The sequence below is a fragment of the Aquarana catesbeiana genome, linkage group LG01 (assembly GCF_042186555.1).
Source record: "Aquarana catesbeiana isolate 2022-GZ linkage group LG01, ASM4218655v1, whole genome shotgun sequence".
Taxonomy (NCBI): Eukaryota; Metazoa; Chordata; class Amphibia; order Anura; family Ranidae; genus Aquarana; species Aquarana catesbeiana.
This window is the reverse complement of record NC_133324.1, coordinates 499,702,007-499,721,734: the sequence shown is the minus strand read 5'-3', so window position 1 is coordinate 499,721,734 and position 19,728 is coordinate 499,702,007. Positions and strand designations below refer to the sequence as shown.

The 19,728-nt window shown below is 44.8% G+C and overlaps 1 protein-coding gene across 6 annotated transcripts in view; it reads left to right on the top strand.

The window, feature by feature from the left end:
• Nucleotides 1-19,728, top strand: part of CHERP (calcium homeostasis endoplasmic reticulum protein) — a 90,911-nt gene that overhangs the window by 35,088 nt on the left and 36,095 nt on the right. For 3 of the 6 annotated variants that reach the window (XM_073592727.1, XM_073592723.1, XM_073592763.1), the window contains 5 exons: nucleotides 6,732-7,044; nucleotides 7,178-7,356; nucleotides 7,521-7,953; nucleotides 15,754-15,825; nucleotides 17,782-18,020. In XM_073592727.1, coding sequence (XP_073448828.1) covers nucleotides 6,732-7,044; nucleotides 7,178-7,356; nucleotides 7,521-7,953; nucleotides 15,754-15,825; nucleotides 17,782-18,020 — 1,236 coding nt within the window. The remainder of the gene's footprint in view (nucleotides 1-6,731; nucleotides 7,045-7,177; nucleotides 7,357-7,520; nucleotides 7,954-15,753; nucleotides 15,826-17,781; nucleotides 18,021-19,728) is intronic. The other 3 variants (XM_073592754.1, XM_073592737.1, XM_073592745.1) reach the window with 2 other exon arrangements.

The window sequence follows — 19,728 nt, the reverse complement described above, 5'->3', positions numbered from 1 at the left end:
GTGAAGTAACGCACAAATATGGCTTGTTAAATAAACACAAGCGACCAATTCAACACATGAACATGTATAAAAAACATGTGAAATATAAGGACTGAAAATAAAAATAAAATTAAGTGAAAAAGTTAAAGTTAAATCCCCCAACAGGGAATGGGGGATTTGAGGGCACCCTGTGAGAAATCTTCAACAAACGAAGGACATTGTGAATCCACCATCACATGGATTGAAGGCTTACCAGCTATACAAGCTAGGAGAGCTTGTGGCTAATACCCAACAAGGGCCTTTAAATCCTCCCGACACCTCCAGTGGCTGATCAAGCCAAGCGTTCCTGCAGGTTTAGTGGATACCAGCACTTAAAGAAGCAGCCACAAGATTGACATCCATGGGTAAAATTGGACCTGTAGAAGGTGAAGCAGAATTTGAGTGCTGATTTCTCACAGGGTGCCCTCAAATCAGGTATTCCCTGTTGGGAAGTTCCATGGAAGAGACTTTTACATTTATTTAATATTATAAATTTTTCACTTTATATTTTCTTAGAGATATACTGTATATACTATTAGAGGTTGAATCTGGTTAATATCATCAGACTCGGATCAAATTTTTTATTCTAAAGAAAAAAAAATTAAAGACTGTGTTGCCGATTTCCAGACAGAACTGCATAATATTATATGCTGGCCATACAAAAAATAGTGTAATTTTAAGAACGTTCGTTTGATTTTTCTAATCGTTAGTGGGGTCAAATTGACATTCTATTTAACCACAGTGATGCGAAAATTCGAAGGAGCAGAATAGAAAACTTACTGGTCATTTTACTGGTCAAGGAATTTTCAGACAGTGTATGTGGTTTTTGTTCAGAAATTACATTCATTTTAAAACTGAATGTTAAAAGCAAGTGAAATTTTTCGTGTGTGAGGGTAACCTGAAGGAAAAGTGTTTTGTGTGTTTTTTTTTTTTTCTTCTCATTGGAGCACCTAAATTACTCGGTAGACGCCCTTCTGCTGAGCGTTAAGAGAGCCCGACACTCCTTTCCTGAGGAGCACCCAATTGGTGCTCATCTCACTCGCTAGTCTCTGGGTGCGGTGCTGGAGACAGGCACGGAGGTGAGTAGGACATGAACAGCGCAATGTTAAAAATTTTAAAAGTTTAGGTCACCAAAAAGCCACTTTTTGTTTTTAAAAGCCTCACATTCCTAAAATCACCTCAGATTTAAATACGGTTTTGACTTAAATTTTTTTTTTTTCAGCACTTCATGAGGGACAAGTAGGGTGTGGCCTTTTCTGATATCTATGTTTATTTTTTAGCTTCTCAATTGGTCTACATTGATTGGCTCTATCCATCTCCGGCTAAGGCCTTCACAACCACTGAAGCTGCCATAGTTTGCTGCTTTGAATCTCTGCATAATATTTATATACAGGCTTCTGGTTCACCTGATTGCTTGTACTACAATGTTGCACACCACCCCCTTTATTTCCCATAGCGTCTTTCAGAACAGCCACTTATGAGAGACCTCGGCACCTCCCTTCTGAGGAAACACCGCCCAGCTTAGATTTAAAAGGCATGCTTCCCCGCCGGCTCCTCAGTTTTTGTGTTTCTTCCGGCAGGAGACACTGCGAGGTAGCTAGTATATGTGGGGGAAAGAGGAAGCCATAGCATGCAAGGGGGCGGAGCTATTGCACTCCAAGCTGCCCCACAGGAAGCATCCAGCAGGGTCACTTCCTCGGCGTATGACGTCAGCGGGCGCAGGAGACGCTGGTTACAGTCTCCATACGGCGCGAACAGGGAGCATGGATGGCAGCTCAGAGGCTAAGGGCTCTGACTGGTCTGCTGGGGACCTGAGTTCAAATCCCAACGAGGGAAAGCGGTTCGTGTCCTAGGTACTGCACAGCACCTGCACCTCCTGCTGGACATGTGGCAGCTCCTCTGCTTAGAAGTGAGAACTTCTGCTTGGCATCCCTGTGGGTCTGGTTGTCAAAAAGGGAAGACCAGCAGCGGCTGCGGACCACCAAAGGGGTGGGATGGACTCCTCTGCGACACCTGCATAGGCAGCGGAAGCAGGCACCAGCACCTCACAGGTAAGCCTGAAGTGTTTGTACTTCCATGCACATCCTTTGAGTGTTTTCCCCCTTGTAACCAGTAGGGACTGGGTGAAGGGGAAACATTTTTCTCCCTCCTGCACGAGGTGTATGGAGTTGGTGTGGCTGAAATTACACTGTGTAGTAAAACACGAGGCTGGCTGCTCGAAAGGCAACAACGGTGAGGCAGTCATGGCTCACAACCAGAGTCTTCCTGGAGACATAGGATCTTAGCATCATGTCAGCTCCTTCCAACCTTTGACAAGTCACTTTATGCAGTGACTCAGCAGTTAACACTTCAGCTCTGGGGTCACTGATTCGATGGGGCTGAGAGTCAGTTCCCTGAGCAGTCTCCTGGTGACTCTGGCGAGGCTATCGAGAGGCGAAGGCCCGGGTGGCTGACACTTCTGCCTGGAAACACTGGGGTGGTTAGTTCAGATCCCCAAAATTCCTGTACCTGCATCAAGTTGTGGGTTCTCCCTGTTTGTGTGAGGTATCTTACATCCCCCCAGCACATGCTGGCATTTGATATACCTGGCACATTGGCTGGGTGGCGTGTACTCATGTCTAGAAGGGTCAGCTCACACAGAGTCTGCACTATAGGCACTGCAGTGAAAACTTTGCCTGTGTAGGACCAGCAAACCAGCTCACCTAAAATCTTCAGACCAGGTTCTCCTGGTCGACCCACAAACATTGAAAAAAAAAGAGCTCACATTGAGGGTGTTGCACCTAAACTGTGCCTTTAAACACTGAGGTCATGAGTTTGAATCCCAACCAAGCTAGCACCCTGCATGTTTTGAGGTTACAGGGTTGCCCGCCAGATGGTGCCTGATGGCCACATCACCTGTATGTACCCGATATAGGGAACTAAACGGGATCTCTGGTGACCAGAGCCCGATATGAGGGGGTGGCCCCCCAGATGGCATCACGGAGGGTTAAAGACCTTCAGGTGACCAGACCCTAGTAAGATACACAGGTTTCTAGAATACTTGTTAAGAAGTGGGAGAAAGCCTGGATGGTGAATCCAGTAGGCCTCCTTTTATTATAAAATTTCTCTGGAGTAGGTGGTTGCAGGAGGACAAGAAAAACCCTCTTGCTCCATGACCAAGGACAGAGCAGTGGGAAAGGGCGTTCCTGTCCATTAGGTGTGATGGAAGCCGGAGAAGACTAGGGTCCAGCTTCTCGGAAGGCTTCGGTTCAGTACCCTCTGCTCCCACCAGACGCAGTTTTTTTTTTTTTTTGCCACAGATCCAGACTTGCCGGCCTAGTCTTGGGAGACAGAGGGGTATTGTTGGGTTCCATGCTCAAGAGCATGAACTCTCTCTTCTGAAAGGGACCTGTAATCGTAGGAAAATGAACTACTCTGGCATTTTATACTGGTGTCACGCATCTCAGAATATTGTCTGACACAATTGCAGACACACATTGATGCACGGTCAGTAAGAGGACGGGCAGCCCCCCAAGTGGTGGGTGACAAACAGCATGTCCAAGACTGTGCGCTATCCCTCCCACAGGCGACTTGTTCATTGTCCTGGGCTGGATGCGATTCTTAAATCGCATAGCAGACAGGAAGAGAGCCCTTCCTGTGAAATACAAGGGTGACCCAGGTAGGAATGCTGGCCTATGGCCACAGCACCCTGAATGCACCTGATCTTATCTGATCACAGAAGTTAAGCCTAAACTCAGTGGAGACACCCTCTTGCAGTTGCGGGCACTTCCATCTGGACCATCTATAGGGTGGTTAACCCTGGGATCTCGAGTTTGACCTGGGAACTCTGGTTTCCTCCCATAAAACTTCCTCTTTGGGCCTGAACTGGTATAGGGTTGGCACTGTTGGGTAAATGCCATCGCTCAGTGCGGGCGTTTCCCCAGGTGCTATGCCAGCTTGCCCACCCGCAGTCTTACCTGTGGGCAGAGAACACTACGGTCGTTCTCATTGTATCACACTGGCTTGAAGGACCACGGTTCTCTATCCTGAGGGCTCTGGGAACCTGGTGGTCTGGCTACTAAGAGGGATCCCTCAAGATTATATTTTATGCTCCACTTATCTGAGATTTGGAGGAGTTACGGCAGCTGGACCAGTTTTAGGTCTGCAGTCTCCCAAGTAGGACCAAACTTTACTTAATACAGGCCCTCGTGGGACTTTCCTTTTGAACTTTGGTTTGTGTGTTAAGGGGTTTCCTTCCTTGTTCTTTTGCAGGGACTAAAAGTAATTGTTAAAATCTCTAGCAGTACCTGGGCAAGATGGCATAGGCTAACAATTAGACAAGCCTATATGTAGAAAGATCTCAGAGAAGCTGATGCTACTCCACACCAGATCTGTGCAGCGGAAACGTGATTCAGCTCTCCCACCTTTTACCTTACACTAGAGGCTGATCTTGTTGTCCGCAAAGGGATCAGGCTCTTTGGAGTCCTGTAAGCCATAGCCGCCCCCCCCCCCCCCCCCCCCCCCCCCCCAAGGGTAAGTGCTCGCTTATCCTCTCGTAGGTGACTGTCCTGCATGATGCTGTGGGAACATTGGAGTTGCTTACTGGTAACGTCTTTTCCAGGAGTCTTTCAGGACAGCACCGTGTACCCACCCTGGTTGGTTTCCTTTTGGGTTCCTGACTCAGGAACCATCAAAAAGTAATTTATGGTGTATGATGTGTTCTTGTGTCTCCCCAGCTGGCCGGAATTGCTCTTGAAGAACTGAGGAGTCAGCGGGAAAGCATGCCTTTTAAATCTAGGCTGGGTGGTGTTCCCTCAGAAGGGAGGAGCCGAGGTCTCTCATAGGTGGCTGTCCTAAAAGACGTTACCAGTAACTCTAATTTTTCTTCTGGACAGGAAAACATACTTCATCTGATCGCTGGCCATCCTCCCAAATAATCCATTATGGTCTAACCCTTCTCTTCTTGAATTACTTTATATTCCTGACAGGTGGAGATCGTCTTCTCGAGGAGTCAAATATTTGTGTCAGCTTTTTATACCATGCAGGGATTTAAATCCTCCTCACAACTACAAGAAGACTTTGATCTTTCACCAAATGTTTTTGTTTTACTATTAACTCGAATAGGCTGTCCAAACACAATTTGGGTCCCTAAGCAACCCAACTCTAATTACTTCCCTCAAAAAACGAATACGAAACCCAGCTGAAACTAAAATATCTCTATTACTCTGCACTTTTTGCAGATTCTTCAACTAGATACTTAAATGCCCAGCATAAGTTGTCCCTACCAGCCCTTCAGCTTGCTGAAAGTAATTGGTGGGAATTTAAAGAAACGTAAGAGCTTGGTTCTCTCCTCCAAAGACAGGACTATCCAACTGAAGCTGTTCCTCCAGTGTTGCTTCACGCCGACTAGGTTGCACAAAATGGGCCTTTGCCAACTCCTGAGTGTTTTCGGGGCTGTGGTTCTACAGCTGACTTTCTGCATTGTTTCTGGAACTGAAGAAAAGAGGACCCCCTAGGAGTGGGACTTTAAAAGGCAACTTCCACCACCAACAATCAGTATAAAACTAATATTTATTGATACATCTTAAAATAAATTGTCCACTGTATTTAGACATAAAAATTGTAAAAACATAGACAATTTCTATATTGTGTGGAAAATGGAAATGCATTCACATGCAAGATGTTTATAATGGTCATGTAACCTTTTTACAATTTTTATGTCTAAATACAGTGGACAATTTATTTTAAGATGTATCAATAAATATTAGCTTTATACTGATTGTTAGCGGTCGAAGTTGCCTTTTAAGGTCCCGCTCCTTCTAGGGTATTCCCCTTTTTTTCACTTACTTTGGGATGGTGGCAACCAACACCACGTTTTACAATAGTGGACATATTCAATTATGTTTCTGGAACTGTCCCTTTGTCTATAATTTTTTGGTAGAGATCAGTACTTTCATCTTATCAGCATTGGGTCTTCCCAATATATTGCACCATAAGAACTGTTAAATATGTATATTTGGTGATATTCCTGTTTCTAAGTATGCTAGATGCTTGGGATTCCTATTTCTATGTATGCTAGATGCTTGTTGTGGCTCCTTTATTTTGACTGTGGGGGGTTTCCTTCTCCCCCTAAGTTAATATTTGGCTGCAAAAAGTCAATGCTAACCTACCTTTTTTATAAGCTCACTTTTGAACTCCAGAAAAGACCAAAGATATTTCACAAAATATGGGTTAGTTGGGTCTCAAGGCCACTTACTCTAGTTTCTCTAGATCTGGGATGTTAAGATTCAAACATTGTCTATTTTGCTGACTTCTCACTCAGTTTGGTTTATCGTACCCGATATAGGCCCTGACTTTTTTTTTTTTATTCTATTATGCAGTAATGAGACATTATTATGTGTCTTATGGATGCTGAGAGCCAGCTCAGGAGCGAGCATGCACGAATGCCCCCACAGCAAGCGGCTTGCTATGGGGGCACTTGGCAAGGGGTAGGGGCCCAGAGCGCCGGCGGGGGACCTGAGAAGAGGAGGATCAGGGCTGCTCTGTGCAAAACCACTGCACAGAGCAGGCAAGTATGACATGTTTGTTTTTTTTAAAACCTTTTTCTTTTACAATCCACTATAAATTTGTGTATTCAGCCTGTTAGAATCCTTCTACTTATTTAGCGACTCCTGATTATGTCGCTGTTTTTGAGTGCCAATTACCTTTTTATCTTGTTTTCCCTTTTTATTCAGGCTGCTTTACTGGCTGAGAATTCCGGTGTTGTGCAGCCAATTCTTATGGCATTCCAGCAACAGATCCAAACCCTGAAAACACAACATGAAGAATTTGCGGCTAGCTTAAAGCAGCAGCAGCAGCAGCAGCAACAACAACAGCAGCAGCAACAACAACAGCAGCAGCAACAACAACAGCAGCAGCAACAACAACAACAGCAGCAGCAGCAACAACAACAGCAGCAACAGCAGATCCAGATCCCAGTGATGGAACAAATTCCAGAGCCTCCTGCGCCCGCTCCTGCCCCTGCACCAGCTCAAGTGCCCCCACCAGGTAACCAACTCTTTTTTGGTTGTTTTTGTTTTTCCGCTTTCTTTTTTTTTGTTCTATTTAGTGGTATTTATACTTCATATGCAATATGTAACTTCACCCTTCCTTCATTTTAAATGCTATCTTTTCATCACAGAGGAAGTGAAACCTACTCTTGCTATCCCCACTCCGGCAGAATTTGAGCCCCCTCCTGTAAACGTACCAGATCCTGCCACAGCTGCAGCTAGAGGTCCAGCTCCTCATGAGCAGATGCCTCCTAACAAACCACCTTGGTTTGACCAGCCCCAGCCTATGGCTCCCTGGGGACAGCAGCAGGTACGCAAAATCTATTCAGTCTCATTTGAACTATTTCTTTAATTTTCTTAGTATGTTTCCTAAAATTATCCTTTGCTGTTTTTTCTTGTCTTATTTTAATATTCTACAAAGAAATTTACTTGTTTGAGCTATTTCACTTTTTTTGCCTTTTCTTCATTCAACAGCCCTGTGAACAACCCCCTTTTCCTCATCACCAGGCACCCCCACCACACTGTCCTCCATGGAATAATAGCCATGAAGGTATGTGGAGTGATCGTGATCCTAACTGGAACAATGAGCCAGAACCAGCATGGAACAGCCAAAGGGAACCTCCGTGGAATAACCAGTTTGATGCTCCTTGGAGTAATCAGCATGAACAGCCTCCATGGGGTGGTTCTCAGAGAGACCCTCCTTTTCGCATGCAGCGTCCTCCACATTTTCGAGGGCCTTTTCCCCCTCATCAACAACATCCACCTCAGTTCAACCAGCCACCCCACCCTCACAACTTCAACCGATTTCCTCCACGGTTTATGCAGGATGACTTTCCCCCACGCCACCCCTTTGAGCGACCTCCTTTTCCTCACCGATTTGATTATCCCCAAGGAGACTTCCCTTCAGGTAATTCTTAACAGTGCTATTCTGTCTTGTTGCTGCTTTAGTTTGTGGAAACACCTTGATGGCAAAAACAGTTTGATAACATTTAAGACCAGTGCGTGTTGTCCTGCAGTAATTTCTATAGCAGCCTATGCACGCACAACTGAAGTTCTTTTGCAGTTGCTGTCTTTTGTCCCTGATGGGAATCCTTAATCATTGTCGATGAGAGAGAAAGTGAAGAGGAATCCCAAAATTTTAGAGCTGCCCTAAGGGACGGAGGTGAAAGCAGGGAAATCCTAATGCGGACACGTGTTTCATGAGCGCCTCACTTTGGGGGATTTCCTGTAACTTTCTATTGTGGTTGTGGGACAGGGATTGAAAGGAAATTTCCATTCCACGCAGCCACCAAAAAAAAAAAAAAAACTGACAGGGGTTTAACTTTTTTTTTTTTTTAAACTATATCTAAAACTTAAAAATAAGTTTTGGCTATACATGCAGTTTAATAAATATTCATGGGCAAAGAGTACATGACATGGCATTTTCTCTATTTGCTGTCAGTTTTTAGAAACAATTCACTTAGGCCCCTTTCACACTGGGGCGGTTGGGGGCGTCGGCGGTAAAACAGCTCTATTTTTAGCGCTGTTTTACCGCGGTATTCAGCCGCTAGCGGTGCGGTTTTAACCCCCCGCTGGCGGCCGAAAAAGGGTTGAAACCCCTCGTATAGCGCGGCTAGAGCCGCGGTATTACCGCGGTATAGCCGCGCTGTCCCATTGATTTCAATGGGCAGGAGCGGTGAATACACCGCTCCTTCACCGCTTCAAAGATGCGGCTGACAGGAGATTTTTTCTTCTCCTGCCAGCGCACCGCTTCAGTGTGAAAGCCCTCGGGCTTTCACACTGAACAAACAGCGGAGGCTGTTTAGGGGCGGTTTGCAGGCGCTATTTTTAGTGCAATAACGCCTGCAAACCGCCCCAGTGTGAAAGGGGCCTAAGGGCCCATTCACACTGATGTCCTGCCTCAATGCACATGTGTTGCATTAGGGCAGTACATTCATTTGACTGGGATGTCTAACGCACCAAAAAAAGGGGCATGTAGCATTTTTGGCAGTGTACTGTAACACATCTGACGAGGTCTTTGGGATGCAATTCAGAATAAATTCCACTGCAGTGCTATGATGTGTACAGGCCCTTAAGTGTAGTAAGCATTAATGCTTTCAACTTGTGCACTGTTCATTCCCAAAAAGGGAGCTAAAATACTTCCCTGTTCATTTAAAAAAAAGTAATTTTACTACAGTGTTGCCTAAAGTCTTTCTTTTTTTGATGAACTAAACACAAATGTTTTTAAGGAGTTGTAAAGGCAGAAGGTTTTTTATCTTAGTGCATTTTATGCATTAAGATAATAAACCTTCTGTGTGTAGCAGCTCCCCCAATTACCTACCTGATCTCCTTCTCTCTCCAGCAATGTCCACTATCCCCTCAGCCATCCAGTACACTCCACCTGATTGGCTCAGACAGTACAGCGGCGCCATTGGCTCCTGCGGCTGTCAGTCAGTCAGCCAATCAAGGGACAGGGGGGATGTGGCCAGGTCGGGGCTCCGTGTCTGAATGGATACATGGAGCTCTGACTCGACTTGGGGCCCCTCTGTAGCAAGCTGCTGGCTGAGGGGCACTCAAAGAAGGGAGGGGCTAGGAGCAGCAAAGAGGGACCCAAGAACAGGAGGATCCGGCGGGGGACCCGAGAAGAGGAGGATCCGGGCTGCTCTGTGCAAAACCAACTGCAACAGAGGCGGTAAGTATAACATGTTTTTTATTTAAAAAAAAAAAAGAGCCTTTACAATCACTTTAAAGCTCAATCCACATCACAGAAATAGATCAGACATTGTACTATCTCCATTTTCATACTCTTTGGACTGCCCTGACATATGCAGTGGGGATTGTGAAAGTGGGGAGGGTGGTGTCGGTTCACCTTTTCATTTTTTTTGTGAAAAGGTGACCTAATGCTTTAAAGAAACCTTACCTTAAATTTAATAATATGTATTCCTGTTTTAACCCCTTATTAACCTTTAATATATATGTAAAACATATAAGTAGTGCACATGGCATAACCTGCACAACCTCGTCAGCCAGGGCCGGATCTAGCCTGTCTGATGTGGGTGTGCAGTAGAAATGTCAGGAGGGCAGAGGAGAGGGTTAGCAGTTTTTAGGGCAGTGTACAGGGGGTCAGCAGGGCAGAGGACAGGGGTCACCAGTAAATGAGGCAGAGGTCAGTAGTAGGTGAGGCAGCGTTCAGGGATCAGTAGAATGTGACACAGAGGATATATTTTGCCTAACCAAGGGCTTAAAGTGGGACGTTTAGGCTGGGGTTCACACCATTGCAAATTGGATGCTAGAAAATTACTTGGAACCCCCAAACATTATATACATTTTTTTTTCAGACACCCTAGAGAAAAAAATGGTGGTCGTTGCAATACTTTGTCACACTGTATTTGCGCAGTGATCTTTCAAACGCAATCTTTTTGGAAAAAATTAACTTTTTTGAATAAGAACACTATTGTGAAAGATGACGTTACGCCGAGTAAATGGATACCCAAGATGTCATGCTTCCAAAATTGCGCCTACTCGTGGAATGGCGACAAACTTTGGCACCTAAAAATCTCCAAAGGCGAAGTTTAAAAAATCCTACAGGTTACCAGTTTTGAGTTACGAAGGAGGTCCTGTTCTAGAATTATTGCTCTTGCTCTAATGATCGCGGCGATACCTCAGATGTGGTTTGAACACAGTTTTCATTTGTGGGCGTGACTTACGTATGCGTTCGCTTCTGCGTGCAAGCTTTTACATTGTTATTTAAAAAAAAAAAATTGGATCATTTTTATTCCTATTACAAGGAATGTAAACATCCCTTGTAATAGAAAAAAAAAACATGACAGGACCTCTTTAATATGAGATCTAGGCTCAAAAAGACCTCCGATCTCACATTTACCCTTCAAAGCAATAACAAAAAAATTGTCCCTTTTTTAAGGCTGTTGGGCAGAAGTCACGTTTGACGTCACTGCCATCATCCAATGGCATTGAGTCGAGTGGGGTCCATCATTCCCTCACTCGACTTAGTGGCAAGCAGGCAAAAGAATCGGATCGTCACCGCCGCTACCGACGGATTCGGTAAGCGGCGGGGGGGGGGGGCACCTCTCCCCCCGCCGATTTAAAAGTGATCTTGCTGCAAATCCGCAGCGGAAACCACTTTTATCCTAAAGCGGACCGCCTGCTGCTAAACTGGGGTATAGCTGCCCTAACAATGTTATTTAACATCAAAGGACCGACTGGTGGGCGGTCCAGAAGTGGTTAAAGGAGTTTCCCGCGCTACATAAGATTCCCAGAGTCGTTTCCCCCCCTTTACGTCGGGGTCCCCAGAGTCCCACACTTACTTTGGTATTCCCATAGTCGTCCGCCGCCCCCCCCCCCTTCATCAGGGACACAAGTCGTATCCCCCCCCCCTTACGCCAGGGTCCCCAGCGGTCACCCCCTCTTACATCAGGGTCCCTAAAGTCACTCCCCCCATTATGTAGGGGCCTCCAGAGTCACCTCACCCAACATTTAATCGGGGTCTTGGGAGTTTCCTTACAGCCTTGCAACACAGTTCACTGCTTTCCATTCTTAGTGGAGCCAGCAGATACACGAGAATGCGGGGAGGCAGGGCACTGTTCTAAGGTCTGGAGTTGGTTGCTAGGATGACAGGCGCTCCTAGTAACCAAATACTATAGCTGACAGCACTGGCAGAGAGTGCCTCGGGTGGTGGTGCTGCGGGTGGTTGGGGTGTTTTTTTTTTTTTTTTTTTTTTATCTCAGAGAGGTATTATAGCACACACATGCACCCCCCTGATGTTACCCCTATGTGCTATTGTGTCCCACACTTACATCGGGATTCCCATAGTACCCACTTCCCCTACAGTCGCCTTTCCCCCTTTTTACATCGGGGGGGTCCCCATGGTTGCCTTCCCCTTTTTACATCGGGGGGTCCCCACGGTTGCCTTCCCCCTCTTACATCAGGGGTCCCCACAGTTGCCTTCCCCCTTTTACATCAGGGGTCCCCACGGTCGCCTTCCCCCTTTTACACCGGGGTCCCCACGGTTGCCTTCCCCCTTTTACATCGGGGGGTCCCCACGGTTGCCTTCCCCCTTTTACATCGGGGGGGTCCCCACGGTTGCCTTCCCCCTTTTACATCGGGGGGGGTCCCCACGGTTGCCTTCCCCCTTTTACATCGGGGGGTCCCCACGCTTGCCTTCCCCCTTTTACATCGGGGGGGTCCCCACGGTTGCCTTCCCCCTTTTACATCGGGGGGGTCCCCACGGTCGCCTTCCCCCTTTTACATCGGGGGGGTCCCCACGGTCGCCTTCCCCCTTTTACATCGGGGGGGTCCCCACGGTCGCCTTCCCCCTTTTACATCGGGGGGTCCCCACGGTCGCCTTCCCCCTTGCAATACAGTCCAATGTTTTCTATCTTCAGTACAGCCAGCAGCTACACAAGAATGCCGGAAGGTAGGGCACTGACCGAAGGTCTGGAGGAGGAAGTTCCGACCTTTCTGAATACTGGGAGCGGAGGAAGCTCTTGGTTGGTTGCTAGGATGACAAAATAGGAACACCCCACCCTGTCCACCTGTGGCACCTTCTGCCAGTGCTGTCAGCTATAGTAATTGGTTGCTAAGACCGCCCGTCATCAATGAGATGGGCCCACATCCCAAACAGAACAAAATAGGAAAAAAAAAACCCTTAACGGGACTTTACCGGTCCAAATGGTATTATACAGTTATCATTGAAGAGTAAATGATCAAAAATTGCTTTACTGTACTCTTTGCTGTTCTTTGTTATTGTGTTGACTTGAATGTATATCAGCCACTATTATTGCTCTTTTTAACAATTTGTTTAATAAAATGTGTATGAATTTTTATATACTCCTTCTTTTTTTTTTTTTTTTTTCCCCCGTTTACTCTTCTATGATAACTCTATAATACCATTTGGCCCGGTAAAGTCCCATTAAGGTTTTTTTTCCCTATTTTGTTCTGTTTGGGATGTGAGTCCATCTCGTTGATCAACCATACCTCTACCCTTTTCAAGTTGCTAGGATGTCGGGCGGTCCTAGCAACCAATTACTCTAGCTGACAGCACTGGCAGAAGGTGCCACAGGTGGACGGAAAAAAAATGGATATCTGTGAGATGGAGGTGTTAAAGCGCACACATGCACCCCCCTGGTGCTGTTGAGAAGTGGCACTGGGCACTTGGACAGGATGCCCTGGGGGGTTTGGATCCTGCCCTTGGGGGGAACTAAAATGGGGGGGGGGGGCTCAGAACACCCCAGCACCCCCCTAGATCTGGCCATGCGGTCAGCCCCTTCAGTCCATAATGTCCTTAGAATAATCCAAAAGGTGACCGCTATGGCTCCTGGGATTGGGGGTGATGTACTGATGCAAAGTAGAGATGCACGAAATTTCAGTGGCCGAAAATTGGTGTTAGAAAATGCACACAATTTTGCCGTGATTTTATCGCGATCTTACCTCGATTTTACTGTGCTTATGGTGTCTTTTTCATAGGTCAAATGGCTCAAAAATCACATCAAAAAGGTAACAAGGGTGCGTTATTGATGCGTTCTTGCTGCGTTTTCAATGCATTTTAACCGGGAGGGGCATTTTTGGTGTGTGTGGGGTTTTGTTTTTTTATATAACTGACCAAAAATGCAGCAGACAAGATTTTAAGTTATACTACCACCAATTTGGGCACACACAAAAACTGTGCTGACTTGGTTTAACTCACTCCCAGTATGCCTTCGTGTTTTTTCAGTGTTCAGGAGAATGGACTTCTTTTCTATGATCTCATATTTTTTTTTATCTCCTTGAGCTGGTGGTCTCTATTCACTCTCTGGATCAGTATTTCCTCAGCATTCACTTTGGAGGCCGAACCTGGAACCCGCTGGACTAAACCATTGCTGGGCTAGCCTGGAATGTGACTTTCAGACTAAGTTGTAGCATTTGCCAGACCTGCCTGTATATTGTGTTCCCCATGGAGTGATTTCCAGGTTCAGAGCTATGGCGCAGCCCCAGGGGTGACCGTATCTCTGAAGACTCACTTTGTTAGAATGCTGTGTGGACCAAGTACCAGGAGCTTAGCTCTTTGTTAGTACCATTGTGCACCATTTGAAATAATCATTTTCTGTTGGTGTATCAAAGAGCCCTGAGTTCCTGACCGCTGACGCCATCTACTGGGTGGAGTGTTATGTATCCTTTTTCTCAGCATTTAGCATCCATCTTCCTTCCTCAGAAGAAAATCCTAATTCTTCGCTCCATACTCAGGTTTTTGACTTCAGGAATCACCCAACTCTTCACTTCTGCATGACAGTTTGGGGAATGAAGTTGGCCTCCTTCAAGGCAGTCCCAATCAACACATTATCTTTTCATTGTGGAAAAAGTTTGTCCGGTCTTTAGACAGGCCGATTCACCTGACACCAAAGTGGGGGATGCCAGATGTGAACTTTCAGCTTAACCATAGAATAGGCAGGTTTGTCTCCTCAGCCAGAAGCAGTGGATGCTCTTGTGGCTCAGTGGGATCAGTACAGTCCTATTTGTTCCTTATCTCCTCTAAAACACCTTGCTCGTTTAGTCCACAGAACAAGACAGTGGGCAGTCATGTGATCCTCAAAGCTTCGAACTGGCAGAGGCAAATGTGGTACTCTAACCTATTTATTTGTTACAGACATGTACAGTATATAGCGTCATGAATTTACACAGAGCTCAGTCCCTGCCATCAAGAATCGTACAAGCTATGGGGCAAGTAAATGTATACTAAGACAAATTAAGGCAGGTGCTAGCTACCAGCGTTGCTTTCACGGTGGAAACACATGGAGGCACAAGGAACCCATGCAAACTCAATGCAAATAGTATCCTGGCCAGAATGCCAACTGATGTCTCCAGTGCTGCAAGGTAGGGGTGCTAACCAATGAGCAACTGTGCTGCCCTAAATAGACTTCTGGCAGAAGCTCTTCCAGATCCATCCCTCTTCTGTCCTAATAAACCGGTTTACCATTCTGTTTCACAGTCGCTGCCTTTAACGGCATGTCTGTTGAAGCCCTATGCCTGAGGGACAGGGGTATCTCTGAATCAGTGACTCACACAATGTTAAAGGTTTGGAAGACAACTTTCCATGAGGTCCACCATCCCACATGGAAGGCTTACTTTGCTTGGTGCAAGGCAAGAGCCTTTCTGAAATTGGGCCTGGATCAATATTTGACCTTGTATACCATCAGATTTTGGCACAGAATCTGGTTCTCTTGCTGCTTCAAAAAAAACCAAAAAAAACACCCTTTAATCCTATTGGAGATGTTCCCTTTCAACCCTTACTCACAAGGTTGCATCTCCTGTTGCAATCATCTTTGTGAGGAAACTGTCTGAGCTGGTTGCCCAATTTTTTAAAAGAACACTTTCTGTTGGCCTTAGCCTATAAAAAGCCCTTTTTTTGCTCTTGGAAAATGAAAATGTGGTGCTGAGGCCCAGAACTTGCTTCCTACCCGAGGTAATTTTTTGCCTCAACCAGGACATTGTTTTTCCCTCCCTCTTTGCTTCAGTTCATCAAAGGGAGACTTCCCTCAATTGCCTGGATGTACTGCAGGTCTACCTTGCAGCCACTGCTTACATTAAAAAGACTGACTTTGTCTTTGTTATTCTTGATGTCCTTGCAAAGGGCAGCCAGCTTCTCATTCACCACTTCTTTGTGGCACAGAATGATCATCATTTAAACTTATTGTCTTCAAGTGATTGCAAAGGCTCTTTTTTTTCTTCTAAATAGAGCCTGGGAGAGAAGAAAGAGGGGAGAGAAGAATTGAAGCCAGGCACAGTGCGGAATCGATGTTGGACTCTGGTAAATATTTATGGAAGGTGGGATTGGGAACAGCAACTGGAAGTTTTTTTTTTTTTACCTTGATGCAACAATCAGGTTCCACCTTTTGGGCTTTTTGGCCATAAGCAATTGCTTCCCAGATTTGCAACACTGCCACCTGGTGTTCTCTTCACATGTTTACCAAGTTTGATTTTTTTTAACTTCTTACATTTTTATTTTACCGTTGATAAATTCCAACAATTATAGCATAGGGTAGTTCAATAACATATTGTATCATTATGTGGTTTGATATTTAAACCTACAATAAAAAACGGGGAACAAACGTACAAGGTAATGAATATATTCTTGTTAGTCAATTTTCGCCCACCCCTAATGGGACCTAACTGTAGACAGAGATCAACTCTCAAGATCTTATAACCTTCAAGCGAGAAAGATGAGGTAAACCTGGGTTATATATTATATTGGATCATGTTCTTAGAATACTGTTATCAATTGGTGATGTATTTTATAGTTCACATTTTTTTTTTAGGTAATTGGAGGCTCTCGAATTATTTAGCCATTCTTGCAAGTTTTGTGTTTTTTTTTGTTTTTTTTTTTTTGTTTTTTTTAATTTAGTTGTAGAATAGTTTGTATACGCAAGTAACCATTCATATTGTGCTTGGATATTGAGTCTGGTGATGACATTCTTTAAGTTAGGAGGTTCGTTTTCCATAAGGATTTCCATAAGCTGGATATAGTGAGTCTTGCTGCTATATGTACCACAATTGTTCGTTTTCCAGGTTTTTTTGATGGATGTCCAGGCCTCTTCTGATGTCAGGTTTGGGCATAAGGACCTTCAAGTGGACCTTTGACCGGCAGGCAGTCTCCAGTTGTGTTAATTTTTTTTTCTTTAGTGGCCCTGTTAGTGTTTTGTTGCCATTGCCCACCCATCAATTCCCTCAATGAACACTAAAGAAAATGAGATTTTTTTTTTATGCACCGTGAAATCCATTTCATGTTGTTCACTGAGGGACACAGATCCTTGCCCATGCCATGCTATTGGAACTGCTTTTCCACAGACCTATGGCATGCTGACCAAAGGAGGGGTTTTTACCAAGCTTGCACTGTTTTTTTGTTTGCCAGTGCTTTCAGTGCTGCATAATAAGAATATCAAAAATCAGGATTTAAACTGTTAACACACTGGTCCTAATGTGTGCTGGCTGGGGGGGGGATAGGCTGTCTTCACATTCTTTGGTCCTTCTGATTTCTGCACTCCTTTTGGTCGGAGGTAGGTCCCATTGCTCAGAAATTCACTGATTATGTCATACCGTGGGATCTGGGGGTTCTTTCTTCTGCATCATCACCAGATATCGGGGAAGACTTACAGAGCATCCATTTTACCATTGTTGCTTATGGCAGTGAAAAGCTGTATCCTGCTTTTCTGGAAACAGACACAACCACCTTCAATCTCCATTTGGTTAAAAAAGGTTACTGAAATGAATAAAATGGAGGATCTGGTGGCCTCGGAGAGGGGCCTTCGAGAAAAATTCCTCAAAAAGTGATTCTACTGGCATGACCACTTTCTCTGCTAAGTATTCTTCCCTGGTGGGTTGAATTAACATCCTGAAAAGTATTAAAAAAAATTAAACTGGCTATAGCTTCCATGGAAAATAAAGCATTCTGTGCAAAACAATATTGTCAAGAAAGATTATTCCGCACCCCCCCACAAAAAAACATGAATGTATTGTCTTCTCTTGAACAATGACAAAGTTCTCACCAAATAAACTGACCCATAGTGGAAATATAAAAATTGCCCTGGTCCATAGGGGGTATACAGGTGAGCTAAAGTGGTTAAAGGGTTTTTTGTTTTTGTTTTTTTGTTTTTTTACACAAGGTGTGATGTCATTGTAATTTGTATGCAGTATGCTGGTGAATTGTAAAGCACTCTTGTTTGATATCTTTTGACCGTTCCCTGTTATTTTCTTCTGCTCACTTTAGATATGGGACCACCACACCATCACCAAGGCCACAGAATGCCACATCCTGGCATGAATGAACATCCTCCGTGGGGAGGTCCTCAACACCAAGAATTTGGCCCACCACCACATGGGTTTAATGGTCAACCACCTCATATGCGTAGACCAGGGCCGCCACACGTTAACCATGATGACCCCAGTCTTGTTCCGAATGTTCCTTACTTTGACCTCCCTGCAGGACTTATGGCGCCATTGGTTAAGGTTAGTACTATTGCCTTTTGCATGTTTACAGATGCAACTTGTCACTAGCAGATTGTCTGGTAAATAATTGGATCAGATGGATTTAGAGGGAATCTGTCAACAACCAAAGCATCTGGCTCACAACCTTCTGATGGAAGCTGCTATCTCCAGGTTCTGGACTGTTTATTCTTTCCGGGGCAGTAATTTAATTCACATTGATGTAGACTGGGTACAGCCGAACTGTCCCCCAAGCTAGCATACTGCCCTTCAGACAGGTAATGGCCTCTCTCTTAAGAGACATCTGAAACTTTTTTTTTTGGGGGGGGGGGGGGGGGGGGGGGCCTTTGTTTTTTAATAACCACTTGACTACTTCAGTCTTTTTAATACCACTTGGCTACTTGTGTACCACTAGTGGGACCCTGCAGGGCTCAGGGTTTCTGTGCCTAACTGCCCTGTTTGTCTATACTCCAGGACCAGGTAAGGATATCAGATAGCATGGGGAAAGTTTTTAAAAGAATGCCTGTGTTCTTTGTGTTACCCTAGAAATTTTGAGAAGACAGAGTTCCAATTTGATGCTGGTGGGTTGGTGGCTATGTCATCTGATGACCGAAGTACATAACTAAGCAAAGCCTAAGAAAAGCTGCTTTAGTTAGTCGGCTAGGCTATATTATTAACCTGACCCCCCCCCCCTTTTAAAGTTTTTAGATGAAGTTTGTTTATTGTGTTTAGTGACTTCAGAAGACCTTTCTTACATAACCACTTGCCTCCTGCCATATAGCAGACTGATGGCGGCAAAGTGGTTGTGCTATCCTGACCAGACGCCATATGACATGATCAAGATAACACAGCCGGCATGCAGAGCGGCGATTGGAGGTGCTGTGTGTCAGTCTGACACACAGCAACTTCAGAGGCTTCATACCACATGATCAGCTGTGACCAATCACAGCTGATCATCGCATGAACCAGGAAGTGCCGGTAAACGTCTTTCCTTGGTTCACGCTGATCAGCTTTTTTTAGTTGACGGTCTGTTTTCGTTTTTATAGAGCAAGAATTGAAAACCACAGAGGTAATCAAATACCACCAAAAGAAAGCTCTGTATGTGAGAAGAAAATGATAAAAAATTTAGTTTGGGTACAGTGTTGCATGAGTGCGCAATTGTCATTCAAATTGCGACAGCACTGAAAGCTAAAAATTGTTCTGGTCAGGAAGGGGGGAAAGTGCCTGGTATGGAAGTGGTTAAACCTGTATCTCAGTCAGGTTAGGGGCCCAAATGACAATCTGGAGAACTGAAGTAATTCTAATGTGTCTGAACATTTTAAATTGCATTTCAGCTTTATGTCTGTTGCCTTATGATAACACTTTAGACCTCATGCACACGGACGTTTTTACAGCTGCTTTTTTGAGCTTTTTTTTTCAGCTTAAAAAGGCCTGTCTATGTTAGTCTATGGCTTCATGCCCACCTAGGCGTTTTTGAGCTGCAAATGGCATAGGCGTTTTTAAGCTGTAAAAAAAAAAACCAGGACCAGTGGGTTCTGAGAGACGTTTTTCAGCTGTACAAATGCTCTAACGCTGATAAACGCAACATTTTTTAACGTTTTTGATCCATTGAAGAAAAAAAATTTAAAAATTTGATAAAAAAAACGCTATTGCAAAAACGTTGTAAAAAGTTTAAAAAAAATCACTGCAAAGATACTGGCGTTTTCAGAACGTTATTTTAACAGCCTGTGTG